A 25,404-nucleotide genomic window follows, 5' to 3' on the forward strand; every position below is an offset into this window, starting at 1 on the left:
TTGGCTTTGAGAAGAGGAGGTTAAGAGAGGACATGAGAGCTGGGTTGTTGTGTGTTTTCTGGGCTGTCTGGCCATGTTCCAGAAGTATTCTCTCCCAACGTTTCGCCCACATCTATGGCAGGCATCCTCAGGGGTTGGGAGATATATTGGAGAAACTAAGCAAGGAAGGTTTATTGGGGCCGGGCTGTGGCGCAGGCTGTTGAGCAGCCTGCTGCAATAAATCACTCTGACCATGAGGTCATGAGTTCGAGGCCAGCCCGTGGCGGGGTGAGCACCCGTCAATTAAAAATAAAAGATAGCCCCTGCTTGTTGCTGACCTAGCAACCCGAAAGATAGTTGCATCTATCAAGTAGGAATTAAGGTACCACTTACAAAAGTGGGGAGGCAAGTTTAATTTACAACGTTGGAATGAGGAAGTGCTGTCACAGTGGATGATGAAGCAGCTGCTCCCCCCTGTGGCCAGAATTGAACATCCCCTCAGAAGAAGGTTAAATTGCCTCTGCGTCTGTCGTTCTCTGTCTCGGTTCGATGTGTTTATGGACATTGAATGTTTGCCCTATGTGTGTATAATGTTATCCGCCCTGAGTCCCCTTTGGGGTGAGAAGGGCGGAATATAAATACTGTAAATAAATATATATATCTGTGGAAGGTCCAAGATGGGACAAAGAACTCTTGTCTGTCGGAGGCCAGTGTGAATGTTGTGATTAATCACCTTGATTAGTATTGAATGTCTTGTGACTCAGCTGGAACCTCAGAATGACTCTGGTAGGGATTATGGGATTCAGGTTCAATATGACTCTGATGGGAATTATGAAATTCAGGTTCAGAGTCTCCCTATTGTAGAAGATCAGGAATAGGGAGTTTTCCCCCACAGCAGGGAATGATGTTGATACTGAAACTAGCCAGGTGCAAATTGACTCAGAAAAGGAGGTCAGTTCTCAGCCTGATAGCTTGCAGACAGACACTAATGAGCTGGCTGGCCTGGATGAAATGGAATCTCTAGATCGAGCTGGCCGTTTGGAATTCAGGATTCGAAGGAGTGTAAGAATAGCAAACAAGAGGGAGGTCAGAGGCCAAAGAAATGCTTTCATGCTATGCAAAGGGTATTAAAACAGTGTGTTGGGAGACAAACCTTTGTCAAAGCAACTTCTTGCAAGTCAAGTCAAGAAGCAAGTTCTCGTTTCCTGGATTATCTTGCAGCCTTGGTGTGTTCATGTTCATGGGACTTTGTCATTCTCTCTTGGGACCTTGTGTATTCCTTATGATTTCTTGGATTATTCCTTGAAGCCTTGTTTTGTAACAATCTTTTGGAACTTTGTTTTTAAAAAACTATTTATCTTCTATTTACTAATAAACTACAAAAGACTTCAACCTTGTGCACAGCCTGGTGTATATAGCAAGGTGAAACTAGCCTGAGGTGTGACAGAATGGCCTTGCAAGCTTCATGTCCTGGCCTGGGAGAATTCTAGAAGTGACTTTTATGTCTTCTGTCCTTAACATCCTGCCTTCCTTCTCTTCTTTGCAGACTCTTCTCCGGAGGCTCAACCCAAATACATCAAAGGAGGGAAGCGCTATGGAAGGCGGTCCTTGCCGGAGTTTCAGAAGTCGGTGGAGGAGTTTGCAGAGGTGACCGTGATCAAACCCCTGGACGAGGAAGGGCAACCGTCCCACATCCCCAATGATGACTGCGATGAGGTAATGATTTCATAGATTTGACAAAAAGCAGGAAGGCGTGCAAGATGGCTCAACGTTTTTCCTTCTTGTCAGTCATGTTTGAATGTATTTTGCAACCGTTGTGCATTTGCCATTGTTGATACTTTTTCCTTCTTGATGCAAGAGCTGTGTTTCAACTCATGCCTCTTTATTTGTGGGGTTGACAACTTTGTGGGCTCTGGGGACAAATTTCCACCACTGGCCACAGACACACACACACCCATATCCGAAATATCATTGTCCTCCCTACAATGGTGACAGGAAGTACATTTTTGGTAAATACACAGACATAATCAAAAGTTTTGACCTTTATCTGTGGGAGTTATAGTTCACCTGTATTCCGTGAACCTTCTGAACTCCATCAGTGATGGATCTGGACCAAACTTGGCACACAGACCCAACGCTGCCAACTTGGGGTGATTGGCCTTGGCATCAGAGAGTTATAGTTTGTTTGTTACTTATTTACAGTATTTATATTCCGCTCTTTTTTCTCACCCCGAAGGGGACTCAGGGCGTATCACAATGTACACATACATGGCAAACTTTCAATGGCATATGGACATAGAGATAGAGACAGAGACATAGAGTTGCGCAGCAGCAGAAGTGTGCTGGGCCCATAACCCTTGTCGGTGTTAGGGTTAAATTGAGACTTATTCAGTTCTACCTCTCAATTCAACCTTTTCCAGCTTCCTCAGGGTATGCTCAATTCCGGCCAAAGGGGGAGCAGCTGCTTCATTATCCACTGTGACACCGAGTCCTTGGATACTTCCTCATTCCAAACACTGCTGGATGATTTTTATGGTGTCGTAAATTAGTTAAGCTAGCCTCCCCACATAAGTGGTACCTAAATTTCCTACTTGATAGATGCAACTAACTTTCAGGTTGCTTAGCGTTTTAATTTTTGTATACTTTTTATCATGTTTTAATTGTTTTGTTTTATAGTATACTTGTTGCTGGCCCTCGTGGCAGAATGTAAGCCGCTCTGAGTCCCCTCAGGGAGAAGGGCGGGGTATAAATGCATGTAATAAATAAATGAGTAGGTCAACAACGAGCAGGGCTATTTTTTATTTCAATTGTTGGGTGCTCACTCCGACATGGGTTGGCCTCGAACTCATGATTTCTTGGTCATGGTGATTTATTGCAGCTGGCTACTAACCAGGCTGTGCCACAGAGATGTTAGGAGAGTCAGTTTGGGTCAGCAATGGAGACTGGACTCAGTGAGTTAAAGAATAGGCTCTGGGTGCTTTATTTCTTTAATATTAGGAGACTGAGAGATAAGAGTAATAGGAATGTGGACGCTAGAAATAGGAGAGAGATGTGAATTAGGATTTAGATTGGGCATGGGCAAACTTGGGTCTTCCGGGTGTTTTGGACTTCAAGTCCCACCATTCCTGGCCTCGGGACCTTTCCTTTTCCCCCTCAGCCGCTTAAGCGGCTGACGGGGAAAAGAAAGGGTCCCGAGGCCAGGAATGGTGGGACTTGAAGTCCAAAACACCCGGAAGACCCAAGTTTGCCCATGCCCGCTTTGGAGACACTAGTTGCCACTTTTATCCAGCCCTGGTTGTCTCAAATATGTGGCATTCCTCACAAGTGACTCCACAGCACCGATAATGCAAACACCACAATGTGTTCCCACATCTTGTTACATTATTTGCTTGCAGTCGTTGTCTTAAAAAGAAAGTAAACAAACAATTCCCCAAGATGTTGCTCACTTCCACAGTGTTCCTATTGTGCTTCATGGCTCTGGGATTGATAACCTGACCTCCTTTCGCACCGGTTTGGGCTGCTAATCCTTTGCACCGCGTTGCAGGTTGAGTTGTAGCCTTGCAAGGTCTTTCTCCCTGGGTTGCTGTGAGTTTTCCAAGCTGGGTGGCCATGTTCCAGAAGCATTCTCTCCTGACGTTTCGCCCACATCTATGGCGGGCATCCTCAGAGGTTGTAAGGTCTGTTGGAAACTGAGCAAGAGGGGTGTATGTATGTGTGTATATATATATATATCTGTGGAAATCCAGAAGCATTCTCTCCTGACGTTTCATCCACATCTATGGCAGGCATCCTCGGAGGTTGTGAGGTCTGTTGAAAACTAGGCAAGAGGGGTTTATCTATTTATCTCTCTATCTATCTGTCTATCTGTGGAAATCCAGAAGCATTCTCTCCTGATGTTTCGCCCACATCTATGGCAGACATCCTCAGAGGTTGTGAGGTCTGTTGAAAACTAGGCAAGAGGGGTTTATCTATTTATCTCTCTATCTATCTGTCTATCTGTGGAAATCCAGAAGCATTCTCTCCTGATGTTTCGCCCACATCTATGGCAGACATCCTCAGAGGTTGCGAGGTCTATTGGAAACTAAGCAAGAGGGGTCTATCTATCTATCTATCTATCTATCTATGGAAATCCAGAAGCATTCTCTCCTGACGTTTCACCCACATCTATGGCAGGCATCCTCGGAGGTTGTAAGGTCTGTTGGAAACTAGGCGAGAGGGGTTTCTATATCTGTGGTTGGTGTCCAGGGAGGGAAATAAACTCTTCTTTGTTTGAGGCAAGTGTGAATGTTGTAATTGGCAACCTTAATTAGCATTGAACAGGCTTGCAGCTGCAAGGCCTGGCTGCTTCCTGACTAGGAGATGTTAAATTGCCTCTGTGTCTGTCTATATATGTCGTATGTCTAATGGCATTGAATGCTTGCCATGTATATGTGCATTATGATCCATCCTGAGTCCTCTTCGGGGTGAGAAAGGCGGAATATAAATACAGTAAATAAAGAAAGAAAGAAATAGATAATGTTGCAATTGGCCACCTTGATTAGTCTTCAATAGCCTTGCACCTTCAAAACCTGGTTGCTTCCTGAATGGGAGATGTTAAATTGCCTCTGTGTCTGTCTATATATGTCGTATGTCTAATAGCATTGAATGTTTGCCATATATATGTGCATCGTGATCCGCCCCAAGTCCCCTCCGGGGTGAGAAAGAAGGGCGGAATATAAATACAGTAAATAAATAAATAATGTTGCAATTGGCCACCTTGATTAGCCTTGAATAGGCTTGAAGATTCCAAGCCTGGCTGCTTCCTGCCTAGGAGATGTTAAATTGCCTCTGTGTCTGTCTATATATGTCGTATGTCTAATAACATCGAATGTTTGCCATGTATATGTGCATTGTGATCCACCCTGAGTCCCCTCCAGGGTGAGAAAGAAGGACGGAATATAAATACTGTAAATAAATAAATAATGTTGCAATTGGCCACCTTGATTAGCATTGAATAGCCTTGCAGCTTCAAACTCTGGCTGCTTCCTGCCAGAGGGAATCGTTTCTTGCCTAGAATTCTCCTGTTTTCTGAGTGTTGTTCTTTATTTACTGTCCTGATTTGAGAGTTTTTTAATACTGCGAGATAGATGTTGTCCATTTTCATGGTTTCCTCCTTCCACCTGCTTCTTGTGGATTTCAATGGCTTCTCTGTGTAGCATTGAATGGTTGTGTTGTTAAAGTGCAAAGTGTTGGAACCCTGTGCAGACGGTCGGTCAATGCGACTTAAGCAACGTGCAGTCACTGAATTCTTTACAGCAGAAGGTGTCACTCCAAAGGAGATTCATCCGAGAATGCAAGCTGTTTATGGTGGTTGTGTTGATGTGAGTCCTGTGTGTCGATGGGTGAGCAAGTTTAAAGATGTTGAGGTGGGAACATCTGATTTACATGACAAACAAAGAGTTGGACGTCTGTGACAACAACCATCGAGTTTCACAAGCAAAAGTTTGACAGATTGATTCAGGACGATTGTCATATCACTCAGAGAGAAATTTCAAGCGTAATCGGCATTTCACAAGAACATGTGGGTCATATTATTGCTTTGCTTGGCTATCGGAAGATCTGTGCACGATGGGTCCTGTGAGATGCCAGTTGCGGAAACAGAGTGTCGACTTCTTCTGTGACGGCTTCGGAAAACTTGTTCATTGTTGGCAGAAATGTATCCAATTGTCTGGTGGTTATGTGGAAACGTGAGTAGTGGTAGTTAAAGAGCACATTCTAAGGATTATTTCTGCATTTGATTTATTAAAATATTCCCATCCAAACCGAAGTAACGAAGGTGGAGGCATTACTTTTCATTCAACCCTCATATCAGGAGATCAGGAAGGCACCTACTATCATTGTTGGTGGACCTGTAAGAGAGCCAAGGAGTTCTGGAAAGAAATACACAAAAATATACAAAAAATCCTGTCAATCAAGATTAATCTAGACCCCAAGATACTGTTACTAGGAATGCTAGACTTGGAGGATAGAAACAAAGAAATTCTATTCTGCTACCTAACTACGGCGGCAAGATTAGTATATGCAAAAGAATGGAGAACGAAAATCAGACCAGAAATAAATGCCTGGTTTATTAAAATTCTGGAAATTATGAACATGGATAAATTAACATATTTACTTTCAAACACACAGGGTAGACCAAAAAAAGCGACAAATTGGGAGCTAATGAAAGATTACTTAAGAAATGAAAACTTTAAGGTGATAATATAGATGATATGTATACACTCTTTGGATGAGCAACATTGGGCGAGAGTTAGGCCTCAGGTTAAATGAAGGACTGAACTTAAGAGGAAATAGAACAGTATTGAATGCATCAAGGGGGGAAAAAAAAATAACACCAGATAATAGATGGAAGTCAATTTTAACGTATATGTGTGTCTTTGGTTTTGGGTTTTTTTTTGTTTTTTTTGTCTGTCACGGTGGGAGGGGGATTATATGTTCACTATCTATGTTCAGTTTTGTTTTGTATTGTTCATGACATTGTATTTCACGCAAGATATAAGAGCACAATAAAAACTTATTATAAAAAAAAAGAGCACATTCTAAAGATTATTTCTGCGTTTGATTTATTAAAATATTCCCATCCAAACCCACGTAACGAAGGTGGAGGCATTACTTTTCATTCAACCCTCGTAATTGGCTTTAGGAAAGAGAAGGGCAGGCGCTGTTTAATTGCATGGAAGCAACAATGGAAATTAGCTGCAGGCCTCTGGCTCCGGAGACGGGGCAAGCCTTGCCCTCTTTTTGCAACGGTCAGCTTGTTCTTCCCTGCCCTCTGCACATCCTTCCCGGCTTTGACTCCTGGCCAACTCATGTGCCGAAACAAGGACGCAATTATTCTATCCAGCGGCTGCAACATGTTCCCAATGGGGCGGCACATTTTGAGGATGCCTTTATCAGGGCTTGCGGGCCACTTCGTCTCCAAATGATTGAACACTGCCATTGACTTGCGAGGTTGTCCTTTTGGCCCTTGCGCCTGATAAAAAGGTGCCATCTCGATGTGCCATTCCCTGCAGGTTCCTTCCATCTCTCTGGGGATGGCCTGATAAAAAGATGGTGGAAAGGGTCAATATTTCAATAACTCTTGGGTTGAGGAGCATGTTAACAGATAAGGACCGGTTCAGACCAGCTTGTACATTGGCAGCTGTGCCTGGATGTGTGAATAGACTCCGTTCCATTGAAGAGTATTGACCTGGCTGTCGGGGTTTCCCCAGTCACTGATTGATTGATTTCATTAAACCTCCCAGTTTAAATTGTCTGGGCAGCGGGTGAGAAATGATTTAATAACATAAGCCGCAAAGTGACAATAGAACAATGACTGCAAGGCATCGTGACGAAACCTCCAGCAGCAGGGATTCGGAAGAAATAGTGCAATGCAAATTAACAAATGAATTTTTATCTTTTATGTGTTTGCTGTTTGTTTTATTTCAAAACATTTAACATACTGCAATTGCCTTGCTGCATCATCTATTCCCAGATCCATACATGCCCCCTCCATCATTCACACAGCATTATAGAAATAAAGCTCTGTCAGTTCTATTATTTGTACTTATTCTAATTTCATCCATTGTATATAATTATTATAATGTACTAGCTGTGCCCGGCCACGCGTTGCTGTGGCGTATGGGAATTCTTTGTTAGGTAGGTGGAATAACAGTGAATAGCTTTGTAGCCTGAAAGCCTGGCCATTTTCTTATGTGAATCCTTGTTTGGTGAGGTGGAATAGAAAGGAATAGGCTTGCTGCTTGGAAGGTTAGGTAGTTGCCTTTTAGGGGAATGTTTTGGGGTGGTAGAATTGTAATGAATAGCCTCAGTGGTTCAAAGCCTGGGTGCTTGCTACCGAGGGGAAATCTTTGGTTGGTCAGCTTCAGAGTAGTATCACTGTTTCAAAGCCTGGTCGCCTTTTACAAAGGTTAATCTTTTATTGGTGTGGTTGAATTGCACTGAATATCCTTGCAGCTCCAATGTCTGGCTGTATTTATTATTTTGTATTTTTTATATATATTACAAAATATAGAAAGCATGGCACATTGCCTGTTGTGGGTTTTGGCCTTTTTTTGGTGTTGTGATTGTGTTGTATCTTACTGGAGGCAGGGATGATGGATTGTGTTGCCAATTTTAGAGTTTGGGGGGTGTTGGGTTTTGTTGTTTTGTGAGTCGCCGTGATGCCAAAAGCCTTTTATATATATAGATTTTCTAATTGTCCAACCATGATCTTTCTTGGTTGTTTGGTGGTTTGCACTTGCCAGACTGCCCAAATTCCTAGTACATTTGGTCCCAAGCTTTTTCGATCAAGGATGCTTTGCCTGAATTAGATGTTGAAATTGTTGGAAGTGTATAGAGAGCAATAAGGGACAGAAGGAAGCCTGTGCTGCCTTGTTTTCACTTCTCTTTCCTAGATCTACCGTGTTTCCCCGAAAATAAGACAGTGTCTTATATTAATTTTTGCTCCCAAAGGTGTGCTAGGTCTTATTTTCAGGGGATTATTTTTCTATGAAGAAGAATTCGCATTTATTATTGAACAAAAACTGAACATTTATTATATACTGTACAGTAGTTGTCATCACAAACCAACATAACCAGACAAACTGTGAATCCTATCAACAATTTCTTGTTACCATCATTATTTCCATGTACATTTACCAATCCTGCATGCTCTGGTGTTCTGTTTGGCAGGCACTAGGTCTTTGCTAGGTCTTACTTTCGGGGGAGGCCTTATATTTAGCAATTCAACAAAACTTCTACTAGGTCTTATTTTTCGGGGATGTCTTATTTTCGGGGGAACAGGGTATGTAACTTGGTGTGTTTTGCTTCTTGCCTACATAGAGAAGCCACTTCACCCTTCTTCCCAAAAAGATGCCTGACACACACTCAATGAGAGTCACCATTACGGACTCTGCCAAAGTCAGGTAACTTTATTTTGTCTGTCTGCTCTTTATAAATAAAGTATTATTATTATTTGAAACACAACAAGATGACTCCACAGCAGACACTCTGCTGGTTGTTGTATTGGATCACACATCAGACACTTCCCAAATGTCTAGGACTGTGTGATGTATCGGTGAATAATGGATGCAGATCCCAGTCAGGTGGCCTTCTGCACCTGGCAGGTGGGGATTTTGTCAGCACCGATTGTGTTTAAGTGCAGGCCAAGGTCTTTAGGCACTGCACCCAGTGTGCCCATCACTACTGGGACCACCTTGACTGGCTTGTGCCAGAGTCTTTGCAGTTCAATCTTTAAATCCTCATATCGTGTCAGCTTTTCCAGTTGTTTCTCTTCAATCCTGCTGTCCCCTGGGATTGCAACATCGACAATCCATACTTTGTGTTGTCGAAGGCTTTCGTGGCCAGGATACTTCTGGAACATGGCCATACAGCCCAAAAAACATACAATAACCCTGCAATCCATACTTTGTTTTTTAACATGATCGTGAGGTCAGGAGTCTTGTGCTCCAAAACCCTGTCAGTCTGAAATTGGAAATCCCAGAGTAGCTTGACGTATTCATTCTCTGTAACTTTTTCCAGCTTGTGATCCCACCAGTTCTTTGTCGCAGGCAGATGGTCTTTGTGGCACAAGTTCCAATGAATCATCAGAGCCACGGTGTTATGCCTCTGCTTGTAGTCTGTCTGTGCGATCTTCTTGCAGCAGCTGAGGATGTGATCTATTGTTTCATCTGCTTCCTTGCAGAGTCTACATTTGGGATCTGTCATCAACTTTTCAATTTGATGGCATTGGTTCTAATGGCTTGTTCTTAGGCTGCCAGAATCAGGCCCTCCGTCTCCTTTTTCAAATTTCCATTTGTGAGCCACAGCCATGTTTTTCCTTTGTCAATTTGGTTCTTGATTTTCCCCAGGAACTTTCCATGGAGAGCCTTCTTTCGCCAATTTTCTCTTCTGCTCTGGATTGTGTTTTTACGGTATTCACTCTTTGTCTTTTGCACTTGAAGCAGTTTACTACTGTTGACTTCTCTCAATGCTGGTTTTTGACTGCCTTTCCCATCATCTGCCAGGGCATGTTTCTCTTCCTCTACCGTTTGTTTCACTTGCCTTTTTCTACCTCCTGATTTTCAGGGCAGGTAAAGTCTGTCGACATCACTACGCGGGTGTAATGAGTAGTGGATTGTCATCAGTTTTCTTGTTTTTCTGTCCAGATCATCCAGCTCTGCTTGTGTCCAATTCACAATTCCAGCAGTGTATCTAATGACGGGTATGGCCCAGGTGTTGAGAGCCTTGATCGTATTTCCACCATTTAATTTGCTCTTCAAAATCTTTCTGACTTTTTGGATATATTCTTTGCTGACTACATCTTTCACATGCCAATGCTTGATATTGTCTAACTGAAGTATGCCCAGATATTTATAGGCTTCAGGCTGATTGCATTTTATGGTTTGTCCATTTGGCATCTCTATGCCCTTGCTGTGAGTAATTTTCCCTTTCTTTGATGCCACTGTGGCACATTTGTTGAGGCCGAACTCCATACTGATGTCAGTGCTGAAGATTCTGTGTTGGTCAGTGATTGGATTTCTGTTTCTGATTTTTCATAAAGCCTTAGATCATCCATGTACAGCAAGTGGGAAATTTTTGGTGAATTTCTTGCAGGTTTGTTTTCTGTAGAATTACTGACAGAGGGACCATTGCAATGATGAACAGCAGTGGTGATAGTGAGTCGCCCTGGAAAATTCCTCTCTTGATGTGAACAGTTCCATACCTTTCGTTGCCCATGAACAACTCAGTTTTCCATTGTTTCATTGCATTTTCAGTGAAATTTCTAATATTTTCACAATATTATTATTAGTAGTAGTAGTAGTAGTACTAGTAGTAGTAGTAGTATATCTGAGATATATTACCTACACTATTAAAAGTTTTCACCTTTTTGTATCTTGGCAGAACATCCTGCATATTTTGTCTCCTGTTCCTTGCCATGAACTCATACATAGTACTGGCTACTCTGCTATGGGTTCTAAATATTCCTCCACATGAAGCCTTATCGCATTATGCAATTACAGAAATGGCACCATGAGCTTAAATGGAGGCCAGGTGGTCCTTGAGTCCCATGACCCTGACCCCCTGCAGTTTGTTCTGCTCCAAGTTGACCTCGCATCAGCGGCCTTTACAAACCAGAAGTGTCCCAGAGGGAGCCCTCGTGGATCGCGTTAAGCGAGTGTGGTTTCTTCCATCTGCCTCCTCCTCCGTGATGGATTTGCCCCGTCAGAGAGGAGGGACTAATCCATCTCCCATGCACTACGCTGACCTTGGAATTAATGGCCAGGCGGTCTCCAGAGGGATGGTCATCTTCCCCAGGAACAACGCTGCTGTGGTTTCTTCCCTATTCCTCTCTATTCATTGTAAAAAAAAAAAACGCAAGTGGAAGAGGTTAGTCAATTAACAGGGCCAGTCAATGAATTGAGTTAGCCGGCAGCCACTGTTTTCCGCACCTCAAAACAGTCGGGTGCTGAGTGGTTTTTCTCAAGTGTTTCTAGGAAGATGCATTAGCTGCCTAATGAGATCTCATCAGCACACGGGGCGAAGGGCTCCCCACAGCTGCCTCTCTGCCGCTCATTTTGCACCTTTGGAAAAGGGAAATCTCCAAGGGAAATGAGATCGAGAGATGCCTCTGTTTCCGCTGCTTGAGCTGCGGAGAAATAAGAGATCCTTTCCTCGGTTTCAAGAGAAAAGTCCCTTTGGGAGAAGAGAGGATATGCTCTGTCTCTTCCACACAGTCTGTTTGTTTACTGGGAATGTGTGAAATGGGTTGTTGTGAGTTTTCCGGGCTGTATGGCCATGTTCCAGAAGAATTCGCTCCCGACATTTTACCCCGATCTATGGCAGGCATCCCCAGAGGTTGTGAGGTTTATATAGCTGTGGAATAATGTCCAGGGTGGGAGAAAGAACTCTTGTCTGCTGGAGGCAAGTGTGAATGTTGCAATTGGCCAGCATTGAATGAATTATTATTATTATTATTATTATTATTATTATTATTATTATTATTTTATTATGACACAGCAAACAAGATAGATATACTGGATTTCGTATCACAAAATCACAAGTCGAACACTTCCCAAGTGTCTAGGACTGTGTGATGTATTTTTGGATGATGCGTGCAGATCCCAGTAGGGTGGCCTTTTGCACTTGGCAGATCGTGATTTTGTCAATGTCTATTGTTTCCAAATGCCGGCTGAGATCTTTTGGCATGGCACCCAGTGTACCCATCACCACCGGGACCACCTGCACTGGTTTCTGCCAGAGTCTTTGAAGTTCAATCTTGAGGTCCTGATAGCAGCTGAGTTTTTCCTGTTGTTTTTTGTCAATGCGACTGTCACCTGGGATGGCGACATCAATGATCCAAACCTTTCACTTTTTCCACAACTGTGATGTCTGGTGTGTTGTGTTCCAGAACTTTGTCAGTCTGGATTCGGAAGTCCCACAGTATCTTTGCATGCTCATTTTCCAATACTTTTGCAGGTTTGTGATCCCACCAGTTCTTTGCTGCTGGGAGGTGGTACTTGAGGCATAAGTTGCAATGAATCATTTGGGCCACATAGTTGTGCCTCTGTTTGTAGTCAGTCTGTGTGATTTTCTTACAGCAGCTGAGGATATGATCAATGGTTTCGTTGGTTTCCTTGCACAGTCTGCATTTTGGGTCATTAGCTGATTTTTTGATCTTGGCCTTAATTGGCTTTGTGCGGATGTCTTGCTCCTGGGCTGCAAGGATCAGGCCTTCTGTCTCCTTCTTCAGGGTCCCATTTGTGAGCCAGAGCCAGGTCTTATTATTATTATTATTATTATTATTATTATTATTATTATTATTATTATTATTTGCCAACTACAAAAGGCCACCCTACTGGGATCTGTACACATCATCCGAAAATACATCACACAGTCCTAGACACTTGGGAAGTGTTTGACTTGTGATTTTGTAATACAAAATCCAGCATATCTATCTTGTTTGCTGTGTCATAATAAAATAATAATAATAATAATAATAATAATAATAATAATAATAATAATAATAATAATAATAACAACCAGTACAGGTGGTCCCGTTGGTGATGAGCACACTGGGTGCCGTGTCAAAAGATCTCAGTCGGCATTTAGAAACAATAGACATTGACAAAATTACAATCTGCCAACTGCAAAAGGCCACCTTACTGGGATCTGTGGCATCATCCGAAAATACATCACACAGTCCTAGACACTTGGGAAGTGTTTGACTTGTGATTTTGTGATACGAAAGCCAGCATATAGATCTCGTTTGCTGTGTCATACAATGTTGTTGTGTCAATAATAATAATAATACTTTATTTTTCTATCCTGCCACCATCTCCCCGAAGGGACTCGGGGTGGCTAACATGGGGCAACGCCCAAAACAAACAGAGTAAAACAATTACAACAAATATCAGAACAAAACAATAATAACATCGTGTTGTCGAAGGCTTTCATGGCCAGGATCACAGGGTTGTTGTATGTTTTCCGGGCTGTATGGCCATGTTCCAGAAGTATTCTCTCCTGACGTTTCACCTACATCTGTGGCAGGCATCCTCAGAGGTTGTGAGGTATGGAAAAACTAAGCAATTCCCACTTTTCCCACTTTCAGGGACTGAATTTTTTAGGGATTTACTTTTCAACAACGTTGCTACTATAAGTTCATTTTATGCAATTCTATCTTTGTTTGTAGTCAATTTGTTAGTAGCCAATTTTTTTAGACAATGTTTTCAATACACTAATGATTTGGTGCGATGTTTTGGTGCTAAATTCATAAATACAGTGATGACTGCATAATGTTACTGTGTATTGAACTACATTTTCTGTTGATTTGTTGTAAAATATGATGATTTGGTGCTTGATTTGTAAAATCATAATGTAATTTGATGTTTAATAGGCTTTTCCTTAATACCTCATTATCCAACATTTTCACTTATCCAACGTTCTGCCAGCCTGTTTATGTTGGATAATTGAGACTCTACTGTAATAGGTTACTTAATAACTTAATGTGATGTTTAATAGGCTTTTCCTTAATACCTCCTTATTATCCAACATTTTCACTTATCCAACTGTTTATATTGGATAAGTGAGACTCTACTGTAATAGATTACTTAATAAGTTAATTTGATGTCTAATAGGCTTTTACTTAATACCTCCTTATTATCCAACATTTTCACTTATCCAACGTTCTGCCAGCTTATCCACTTACGTTGGATAAGTGAAACTCTACTGTGATAGGTACTTAATAACTTAATTTGATGTCTAATAGGCTTTTACTTAATACCTCCTTATTATCCAACATTTTCACTTCTCCAACTGTTTATATTGGATAAGTGAGACTCTACTGTAATAGAGTCCGAAACATTAAGGAGGTGTATGTGTGTTTGTGTGTCTCCATATCGCAAAGCCAGCACATTATGTGTCCCTGATCATTTTAATTAGCCATATATTCCGCAAGAGAATAAAGATCGGTGTTAATGGCAGCAGATGGCCGGGTGGCAGGAATTGCTAAGCCGGGAGGGAGAGGAGTCGGCATTCGGGTGAGCCTCGGCCGCAGATGCTTTCACGGGTTTTGAGCTTGGTCATTGTGCGACTTCGGGCCATCTGTTCTTTATGCCGGCAAAGACTTGTGCGCCTCTCAAGAGAAGGGTATAATGTATTCCTGGAATCCAACAACTCCCGCACACACACACGCACACCAAAGATAATGTGTGTGACTCCGTCCAGCTGCCAAACAATGGCTCTTCTGTCTAAGAATACCTGGCATGCGGCGGGGAGAGGTTTATGGTTCACAAAACCCATGGAGGTGCCCCTCTTTTGTCTCAAGGGTCTCCTAGCTTGCCTTCTGGGGTAACAATTTTCGGGGGTCCCGACCTCCAACCTCATTTGCCTTCTCTGCACAAAGAGGCTCTTGTTGGCTATGCTAATGCGGGAGCATGCGTCCCTGCGCATGTGCACAAAAGGGGCTCAGTAAAATTTGATTTAAAACCAGAGTATTTCCCATTAGGAATGACGGACTTTCAGATGGATCTCAACACGGATAAGCTTTTCACATACATGGTGACGGCAGCCAGGATGTGTTTAGCAAAATTGTGGAAGACACAAGAAATCCCCTCTACAGAACAATGGCTTCCGAGGCTACTTGATATTAAAAATAGGGATTTATTAACACAAATAATATCACAGAACAATGTTCTAAGGCAAGAGACAAATTGGTCCAAATTGAAAGAATATATGCATAAAGAAAATACAGTAGAGTCTCACTTATCCAACGTAAACGGGCCGGCAGAACGTTGGATAAGCAAATACATTGGATAATAAGGAGGGATTAAGGAAAAGCCTGTTAAACATCAAATCAAGTTATGATTTTACAAATTATGCACCAAAACATCATGTTACAGTGGAGTCTTACTTATCCAACATAAACGGGCCAGCAGAATGTTGGATAAGCGAATATGTTGGATAATAAGGAGGGATTAAGGAGAAGCCTGTTAAACTTCAAATCAAGTTATGATTTTACAAATTAAGCACCAAAACATCATGTTACAGTGGAGTCTCACTTATCCAACATAAACGGGCCAGCAGAATGTTGGATAAGTGAATATGTTGGATAATAAGGAGGGATTAAGAAAAAGCCTATTAAACATCAAGTTAGATTATGATTTTATAAATAAAGCACCAAAACATTATGTAACACAACAAATTTGACAGAAAAAGTAGTTCAATATGCAGTAATGATATGTTGTAATTACTGTATTTACAAATTTAGCACCAAAATAATCATGATATATTGAAAACATTGACTACAAAAATGCCTTGGATAATCCGGAACGTTGGATAAGTGAGTGTTGGATAAGTGAGACTCTACTATAATATCACAGAACAATGTTCTAAGGCAAGAAACAACTTGGTCCAAATTGAAAGAATATATGCATAAAGAAAATACAGTAGAGTCTCACTTATCCAACATAAACGGGCCAGCAGAACGTTGGATAAGCGAATATGTTGGATAATAAGGAGGAATTAAGGAAAAGCGTATTAAACATCAAATCAAGTTATGATTTTACAGATTAAGCACCAAAACATCATGTTATACAATAACTTTGACAGAAAAAGTGGTTCAATACGCAGTAATGTTATGTTGTAATTACTGTATTTACGAATTTAGCACCAAAATATCACGATATATTGAAAACATTGACTACAAAAATGCATTGGATAATCCGGAACATTGGATAAGCGAGTGTTGGATAAGTGAGACTGTACTGTAATATCACAGAACAATATTCTAAGGCAAGAGACAACTTGGTCCAAATTGAAATAATATATGCATAAAGAAAATATGGTACATTTGTAAAATACATTAGGAAACCATCCTAGGCTCTAAAATATGTTCAGGAATTTGCTGGCAAATGTTCAGAATTGATGAAAACATGTCTTGCTGGGCAGAGGGTCTGGAAGGGAAACTTAGTTTTGTTTGGGGTATTGTATTTTTTTTCCTGTGTTTGTATTTTCTTATTATTTTTCAGTTTCTTCAATCTAATCCCTAATTTATTACACTGTTCTCATATTTTTTATGTACATTTAAAATCATAAATACAGTAGAGTCTCACTTATCCAACATAAATGGGCCGGCAGAACGTTGGATAAGCGAATATGTTGGATAATAAGGAGGGATTAAGGAAAAGCCTATTAAACATCAAATTGGGTTATGATTTTACAAATTAAGCACCAAAACATCATGTTTTACAACAAATTTGACAGAAAAAGTAGTTCAATACGCAGTAATGCTATGTAGTAATTACTGTATTTACGAATTTAGCACCAAAATATCACGATGTATTGGAAACATTGACTACAAAAATGCGTTGGATAATCCAGAACGTTGGATAAGTGACTGTTGGATAAGTGAGACTCTACTGCACTATATAGCATTACTGCGTATTGAACTACTTTTTCTGTCAAATTTGTTGTATCACATGATGTTTTGGTGCTTAATTTGTAAAATCATAACTTGTTGGATAAGTGAGACCCTACTGTACCATCCCACAGTTTCTCACAACCAAAAGGACTTTCAAAACACCACAGACTCACCGTATTTACAACTGCCTGGAACGCAACATCTTAAGAGAGAGAATTTACAACCAGTATTTAAAAACTCCAAAATCAGAACAGTAAATAAGGAGTAATACTCTGAAAACAGAAGAATCATAGAATCGTAGAGTTGGAAGAGACCTCACGGGCCATCCAGTCCAAACCCCAGCAAGAAGCAGGAAAATCTCATTCAAAGCAGACATGAATCAATCAGGGACAGCTAACAACTCTGAACAAAGGATCCCCCCCCCAGGCCAGGATATGAAGCTTGAAAGGCCATTTAATGCTAATCAAGGGGATTAATTACAACATTTACACTGGCCTCCAACTGACAAAGAGTTCTTTTCCCCACCCTGGAACTTCCACAGATATATAAACCCTCCTTGCTTAGTTTCTCCATATACCTCACAACCTCTGAGGATGTCTGCCATAGATGTGGGCGAAACGTCAGGAGAGAATGCTTCTGGAACATGGCCATACAGCCTGGAAAACGCACAACAACCCTGTGATTCCGGCCATGAAAGCCTTCGACAACACATTGAGCATCGTTTTCCTTGTCCGTTTTGCAAGTCAGAAGACTCTATTATCAGACAGGCCACAAAGCTGTTTTATACAAGCAGTCCCCAAGTTACGAACAAGTGGCAAAAGAGGAAAAAGAAAGGGCCTGAGGCTGTTAGGAATGGTGGGAGTTGGAGTCCCAAAAACACCTGGAGGGCCAAAGTTTGATCATGCCTGTTGTAGATTCAACTCATAGAATCTGAGAGTTGTTAGAGATCACAAAGGCCGTCCAAACCACCCCGCTTTCTGGAATTTAAAAAAATATTTTCAAGCCATGGATAGTTGGATCTGTGGAGACGGAAGGCCAGCAGCGTATGCTCCTTGAATTATAAATAGCATTCAAGAGCAGATAGAGAAATCTCAACAAAAGGGAAGCCAGGGCATGTTTTATCTGCTGGATTCTTCCTTTTTGCATCTCAGTCCAGAATTCTTTTTTTTTCACTGCAGGTCATCTAAGGAAAAACAGAAAACCAATTCTCCCTAATTCCTTAATACCTTTGGCTAAAGTAGAGCACGCTGAATGGCACAGTAGTTTAATTCTTTTGCAAACTCGAGTCGATTAAAACAGGCCCCGGTTTGTCTGCTCAAAGCTCTGGTTTTTGGAAGCTCTGCGGCTTTAGGAGAGAGGCTTCTTGGTTGTTTTGCATATGGCAAAGTCCAGTTTCCACAGAGTGCCCCAGTCAGGGGAAATAGGGGTTCAGCAAGCCCAAGATGGACCCTGTTGCACCTCAGTGCTGGTTCACCTGGCTCTTAACACACACTCCACCACACAAGCTAGGTTTAAACAGTTTATTGATAAAAGATAGCAAAGTCTGAATAAAAATCAGCAAAGGAAACAAACATCCAAATGCAATGACAGTCAATAAAAAGCAATAATCCAGACGTAAAAGCAATTTGCAAAATATAATTCCAAGTCTCTGATATAGGAAATAAGTCCTGAAAAACAAGGCAACATGAACATCAGAGTAAAATCCAAAACACAGGTTCCAGGCATGAACATAAAACGCGAATCCTTTTCCATGAGCTTAGACAAGGCAGGAGATGTGCTTCCAAAAATCAGTGTTGCTTCATCTGAAATCTTTCCCTGTTTTTTCCTGTATTTACCCATGCTTAAAAGCCAAGAAAGCATTTCTCTGTCCTTGAGTTCCCATGCATTTGCCAGCTATTCTAAGGGAACGTCTGGGGCAATGAACCTTCAACCTTAACCTTGTATCTCTATTTAAGGAAGATTCCTCTGACTCGCTGCCAGAGACACCTGGGACTTGTTGATGTTCTAAATCCTGTGAAAGGTTTCTTTTTCCTCACTAGCCTGCGGCCTCTCTGACAATTTAGAGCCAGAACCTTCAACATTTCCAGCATCAGAGCCTTCAAGCTTTCCCTCTTCAGCATTGCTTTGGTCAGCCTGCATAAACTCAAATCACCCTTCATCATCAGACTGAACCACAACAGGCCCTTTCCGACTCCATCTGGAGCAATACAGAGATTTAGAATAATAGAATGAAAAAAGTTGGAAGAGATCCTAAAGACTCAAAACCCTCCCAACAGATGGCCACCCAGCCTCTGCTTAAAAACTTGGAAGGATTCTTGGCATTTCAGAGAGGAAAACCTGGACACTTTTGCCCAAACAATCCCTAAGTGTGTCAGGAAACCAGAAAACAAAATCAGTATTTTTAGCAGTAGTTTTCTTTTACCAGAGTTTGCTGGTGCCAATCATTTTGGATGAGGGATGCTCAACCTGTATCTATTCCCTCTGGGAAGCCATGTGAATGGGGTGGATTCGAAACAAAACATGGCCTCTTCCTGTTCCCATGGCTACTCTGGTAGATTAGTGGCGGCATTTTAGCCGTAATCTGAAAGAGCGGCATTCAAACTTCTCGTTGTGACGCAGATGCCTTTCTTGAGTGTTCGGCAGTTCTGCCTCCAAACCCATCCCCTGCGTAAATGTACTATTAGTCTTTGTAAACTACTACTTAATGCTTTCAATTACAGGATATTAAAATGCCCAGTTCTGTCCTTTTGGAAAGCCGAGAGCTGCCTTTCATTTTGGTTTGTATCTAAATTAGGACTGGATTATTGCCTGCCTGGCTGAAGGGGGTGGGTGGGCCTCTCCAAGGGGCAGGAGCGTTATCTCATTTCCAGGACTGCTTTGATGCCTGTTTGGAAAATAACCCAGGCATTATCAACATCCGAAGCCTGGTTGAGAGGCGGAGGGAGGGCTCCCTGCTGCTCCCCCTGAATGGCAGGCCTTTTATGCCGACAGATGTTTAGCCAGAGGAGATCGGACAGCTGTTACGTCGTCCTTGGACTGTCATCTGTTCTCATCTGCTAGATAGATGCCCTTGTCCGTCACTCTTGCTCCTTCCTCTCCTCTTGCTTACTTCTCTCATAAAATTATATGGTTGGAAGGGGCCTTGGGGCCATTGAAAGCCACAGCTAAGGCATCCCTGGAAGGAGGCCTTCCAACATCTGCTTAAAGACTGCCAGTTAAGGAGACTGAAGGTCAATGCCAGTGTTGAACAACCCTTTCCCAAGTTCTTCCTAACGTTTAGTCTGGATCTACGTTCTTGTTATTTGGATTCACTAGTTCGGGACAACAGTGCATGTGAGAAAGATCTTGGAGTCTTCATAGACAACCAGTTGAACGTGAGCCGAGAGAACATGCAGCAGCTAAAAGAGCCAATGGGATTTTGAGCTGCATCCAAAGGAATCTAGTGTCTAGATCTAGGGAAGTCATGGTGCCATTCTATTCTGCTTTGGTTAAACCTCTTTACCTGGAATCACACTGTGTCCAATTCTGGGCACCATAGTTCAATCATCATCATCATCATCATCATCATCATCATCATCATCCAAGAGTGTATACCGTAAAAACACAATCCAGAGCAGAAGAGAAAACTGGCAAAAGAAAGCTCTCCACGAGCAGTTCCTGAGAAAAATCGAGAGCCAAATTGACAAAGAAAAAACATGGCTGTGGCTCACAAATGGGACTTTGATTCTGGTGATTCTGGCAGCTCAAGAACAATCCATTAGAACCAATACCATCAAAGCCAAAATTGAAAAGTCGACAACAGATCCCAAATGTAGGCTCTGCAAGGAAGCAGATGAAACAATAGATTCCATCCTCAGCTGCTGCAAGAAGATCGCGCAGACAGACTACAAGCAGAGACATAACACCGTTGCTCATATGATTCATTGGAACTTGTGCCACAAATAACATCTGCCTGCGACAAATAACTGGTGGGATCACAAGCCAGAAAAAGTTACAGAGAATTAACATGTCAAGCTACTCTGGGACTTCCAAATTCAGACAGACAGGGTTTTGGAGCACAAGACTCCTGACCTCACAATCGTGTTAAAAAACAAAGTATGGATTGTCAATGTTGCAATCCCAGGTGATGGCAGGATTGAAGAAAAACAACTGGAAAAGCTGACCCGATATGAGGATTTAAAGATCGAACTGCAAAGACTCTGGCACAAGCCAGTCAAGGTGGTCCCAGTGGGTGCAGTGCCTAAAGACCTTGGCCTGAACTTAAACACAATCGGCGCTGACAAAATCCCCACCTGCCAGCTGCAGAAGGCCACCTGACTGGGATCTGCACGCATTATTTGCCGATACATGACATAGTCCTAGACACTTGGGAAGTGTCCGACGTGTGATCCAATACAACAGCCAGCAGAGTGTCTGCTGTGGACTCATCTTGTTGTGTTAATAATAATAATAATAATAATAATAATAATAATAATAATAATAATAATAATAATATATTTGTAACTGCAAAAGGCCACCCTACTGGAATCTGTGCGCATCAACTGAAAATACATCACACAGTCCTAGACACTTGGGAAGTGTTCGACTTATGGTTTTGTGATACAAAATCCAGCATATCTATCTTGTTTGCTGTGTCATACAATAATAATATAATAATAATTTATTTGTATTCCGCCCTATCTCCCCAAGGGGACTCTAAAGAGATATTGACTCTAGGCTGGAAGGTGGCTAAAATGATCAAAGGTCTGGAGACAATTAATCCCTCTTGAGGAGTGTCTTAAAGAACTGGCTGTATAGCCTACAGAAGAGAAGGTTGAGAGGAGATATAATAGTCATGTATAAATATGTGAAAGGATGTCATCAAGAAGAAGGAGCAGGCTTGTTTTCTTCTGCCCTTGAAACTTGGAATCGGAGCAATGAATTCAAATTACAGGAAAAAAGATTCCATTGAACATTAGGAAGAACTTCCTGACTGTAAGACTTATCAAGCAGTGGAACTCTCTGCCTCAGAGTTGGTGGAGGCTCCTTCCTTGGAAGCTTTTAAACAGAGGCTGGATGGTCATCTGTCGGGGGTATTTTGATTGTGCTTTTCCTGTATGGCAGAGGGTTGGACTAGATGGCCCATGTGCTCTCTTCCAACTCTTATTATTATGTGATCCTATGACAGAAAGCATGCTTGCTCCATCATGTGTGCAACTATCCTTCTGGTGGATATAATGTCAGTAGAGCAAAGAATAGCAGAGAGGCCTTTGGCTGTGCCCCCATTTCACATTGGCAGTTTATTTGTGGTTTGTCACTTTTGTGCGGCTCCTGTGCCCCTAACGCCAGTAAATGTGGAGGGTTGACTATATTCTTCATTTAACTACAGAAACATAGGGCAATGCCTGGGAATGTTGCTAACAGAGTGGCTCTTTCGAACAGCTCTGACTGTCAAGTGGTTCTTCCTCATCTTCAGGTGGAATCTCTTTTTCCTCTTGTTTGAATCTATTGCTCCATTGTTGATATCACTGTCTAAGGCCACAAGAGCTGTCCAACAGTGTAATAGCCTACCTTGGAAGGTAATAGGCACTCCTTTTTTGGATGTCTTTAAACATATTTCAGGAATCATTTAGCTGAGTTCTTTGTTGCTTGGGTTTGGACTAGATTGCCTTTGCGGATCAATTCTAATCTAAGATTCTGTATGTATCTGCCTTCAGATCAATTGACGGCTTGTTTTCTTAGGGTGAATCAACACTGTAGAACAGGCATGGGCAAACTTAGGCCTTCCAGGTGTTTTGGACTTCAACTCTTCAGTAGGCTGTTAGGAATTGTGGGAGTTGAAGTCTGAAACACCTGGGAGGAGGGTCCAAGTTTGCCCATGCATGGTGTAGATCAAGGGTCCCCAAACTAAGGCCCGGGGGCCGGATGCGGCCCTCCAAGGTCATTTACCTGGCCCCCGCCCTCAGTTTTATAATATAATATATTGTATATACATATAATATTGATAATAATATTATAATGTAATACAATATAACACTAATAATAATACCATATAATAATATTAATTATATATTCTATATTACATATAATATTACTAATAATATTACAGTATAGTGGTATAGTTCAATATAGTAATATATAATGCTAATATTGTGCTATGCTAATAATATAATATATTGTATATACATATAATTTGTAAGCCACTCTGAGTCCCCTTTGGGGTGAGAAGGGTGCGCTACAAATGTAGTAAATAAATGCAGTAAATAAATAATAAATAAATTTTAGACTTAGGCTCACCCAAAGTCTGAAATGACTTGAAGGCACACAACAACAACAACAACAACAACAACCCTAATTAACTTGACTATCTCATTGGCCAGAAGCAGGAGCACACTTCCCATTGAAATCTTGATAAATGTATGTTGGTTAAAATTGTTTTTATTTTTAAATATTGTATTGTTCTTTCATTGTTCTTGTTGTTGTTGTTGTTTTGCACTACAAATAAGACATATGCCGTGTGCATCGGAATTTGCTTTTATTTTTTTTTCAAATGATAATCCGGCCCCTCAACAGTCTGAAGGATTGTGGACCGGCCCTCAGCTTTAAAAGTTTGGGGACCCCTGGTGTAGATGAACACCTAGGCGAGAGATGTTCAGAGGAGATGTTGCCAATTCCTTTCTCTGAAATATAGCCTACACCTCTTGATCTGTTGGAAATAGCAACCTTCTCAAGCCTCCACTAGTTATTTGTTATGTACATAATTCAGATTGCTTACTGTATTGTATATGTGTGTATTGGTATGCAGTTTTCCTTAACTCTTTGTTGCAGGAGGGGCTGAAGACCATGTGATCAGATCTGGGCTTGTTCAGGACTCAGACTCCATTTTAGATGTATGCTTTCAGACACCAGTAGAAGATGCATGTTTAGAGATTCAAGTGTAGGAACAGTATGGTTAGAATCTTTAGTAGACACAGATGTAATCAATCTATGTTTAACAATTACAATTAAAACCAAATATTATTTTTGGAATTGTATGTCGGGCAATGAATTGTTGCTGGTTGTGAGGCTGCCTGAATCCCCTTCGGGGTGAGAAGGGTGGGATACAAGTATGGGAAATAAATTAGAAAAATAAATGTATGCATTTAGAAGTCAGTAGCAACAGAATACTATACTCTCAGACTTTAGACAGTTGAGTCGAAGAAAGATGCCCTGTGTACCTACATAGAGAAACTACTTCAAAGCCTATTTGTAACTGGATTGATATGCAAAATAGTTGTATGCTGAATGCATGAAGTTTGTGAGTAAACCAACTATGTTACTTTTAAAGAAGTCTGCTTATTTTTGTCTCTTGAGAGCGTGATTTAAAGGCAAATATACTTAAGGAAGAGCAGATGTTTTGTGCAACTGAAAAAACACTTCTGAAACTGCTATATATGTGTGTATGTTTGTGCATTGGCATCTCTTTGTTCCTAACCGTTCAAAGACGTATCTAGGTACATCAGTTTAACAGCTGAGAAACCTGATGGCCTTCCATTAATGCCATTTTCCCAAAAGGTTATGGCACTATTTTCAAAAGATTATGATTTCTAAGAAGGTCATGCCTTTCCAAAGATCATGAAATCACCAAAAGGTTGTAGATATTTCCATTTCCCAAAAAGTTATGGCACTATTTTTCAAAAGGTTATGACTTCTAACAAAGTCATGCCTTTCCAAAGATCATAAAAATATCCAAAAGGTTATGGAGATTTCCATTTCCCAAAAGGTTATGGCACTATTTTTCAAAATGTTATGACTTCTAACAAAGTCATGCATTTCCAAAGATCATAAAAATCACCAAAAGGTTATGGAGATTTCCATTTCCCAAAAGGTTATGGTGCTATTTTTCAAAAGGTTATGATGTTTTGTGCAACTGAAAAAACACTTCTGAAACTGCTATATATGTGTGTATGTTTGTGCATTGGCATCTCTTTGTTCCTAACCGTTCAAAGACGTATCTAGGTACATCAGTTTAACAGCTGAGAAACCTGATGGCCTTCCATTAATGCCATTTTCCCAAAAGGTTATGGCACTATTTTCAAAAGGTTATGACTTCTAACAAAGTCATGCCTTTCCAAAGATCATGAAATCTCCAAAAGGTTGTGGAGATTTTCATTTCTCAAAAGGTTATGGCACTATTTTTCAAAATCATTTCTAACAAGGTCATGCCTTTCCAAAGATCATGAAATCTCCAAAAGGTTATGGTGATTCCAATTTCCCAAAAGGTTATGGCACTATTTTTCAAAAGGTTATGGTTTCTAGCAAGGTTCTTCCTTTACAAAGATCATAAAATCTCCAAAAGGTTATGGAGATCCCCATTTCCCAAAAGGTTATGGTGCTATTTTTCAAAGGTTAATGATTTCTTAACAAGGTCCTGCCTTTCCAAAGTTCATAAAATCGCCAAAAGGTTACGGAGGTTTCCATTTCCCAAAATGGTCGTCATTAGTAGTCTTTGCAACATTATGTTTCCT

At 41.2% G+C, this 25,404-nt stretch overlaps 1 protein-coding gene across 6 annotated transcripts in view; it reads left to right on the forward strand.

Moving 5' to 3' along the window:
- nin (ninein) overlaps positions 1 to 25,404 on the forward strand; it is a 213,367-nt gene that overhangs the window by 113,833 nt on the left and 74,130 nt on the right. For all 6 annotated transcript variants that reach the window (XM_062968703.1, XM_062968701.1, XM_062968704.1 and 3 more), the window contains one exon: positions 1,526 to 1,695. In XM_062968703.1, coding sequence (XP_062824773.1) covers positions 1,526 to 1,695 — 170 coding nt within the window. The remainder of the gene's footprint in view (positions 1 to 1,525; positions 1,696 to 25,404) is intronic.

This window comes from Anolis carolinensis, chromosome 1 (genome assembly GCF_035594765.1).
Source record: "Anolis carolinensis isolate JA03-04 chromosome 1, rAnoCar3.1.pri, whole genome shotgun sequence".
Taxonomy (NCBI): Eukaryota; Metazoa; Chordata; class Lepidosauria; order Squamata; family Dactyloidae; genus Anolis; species Anolis carolinensis.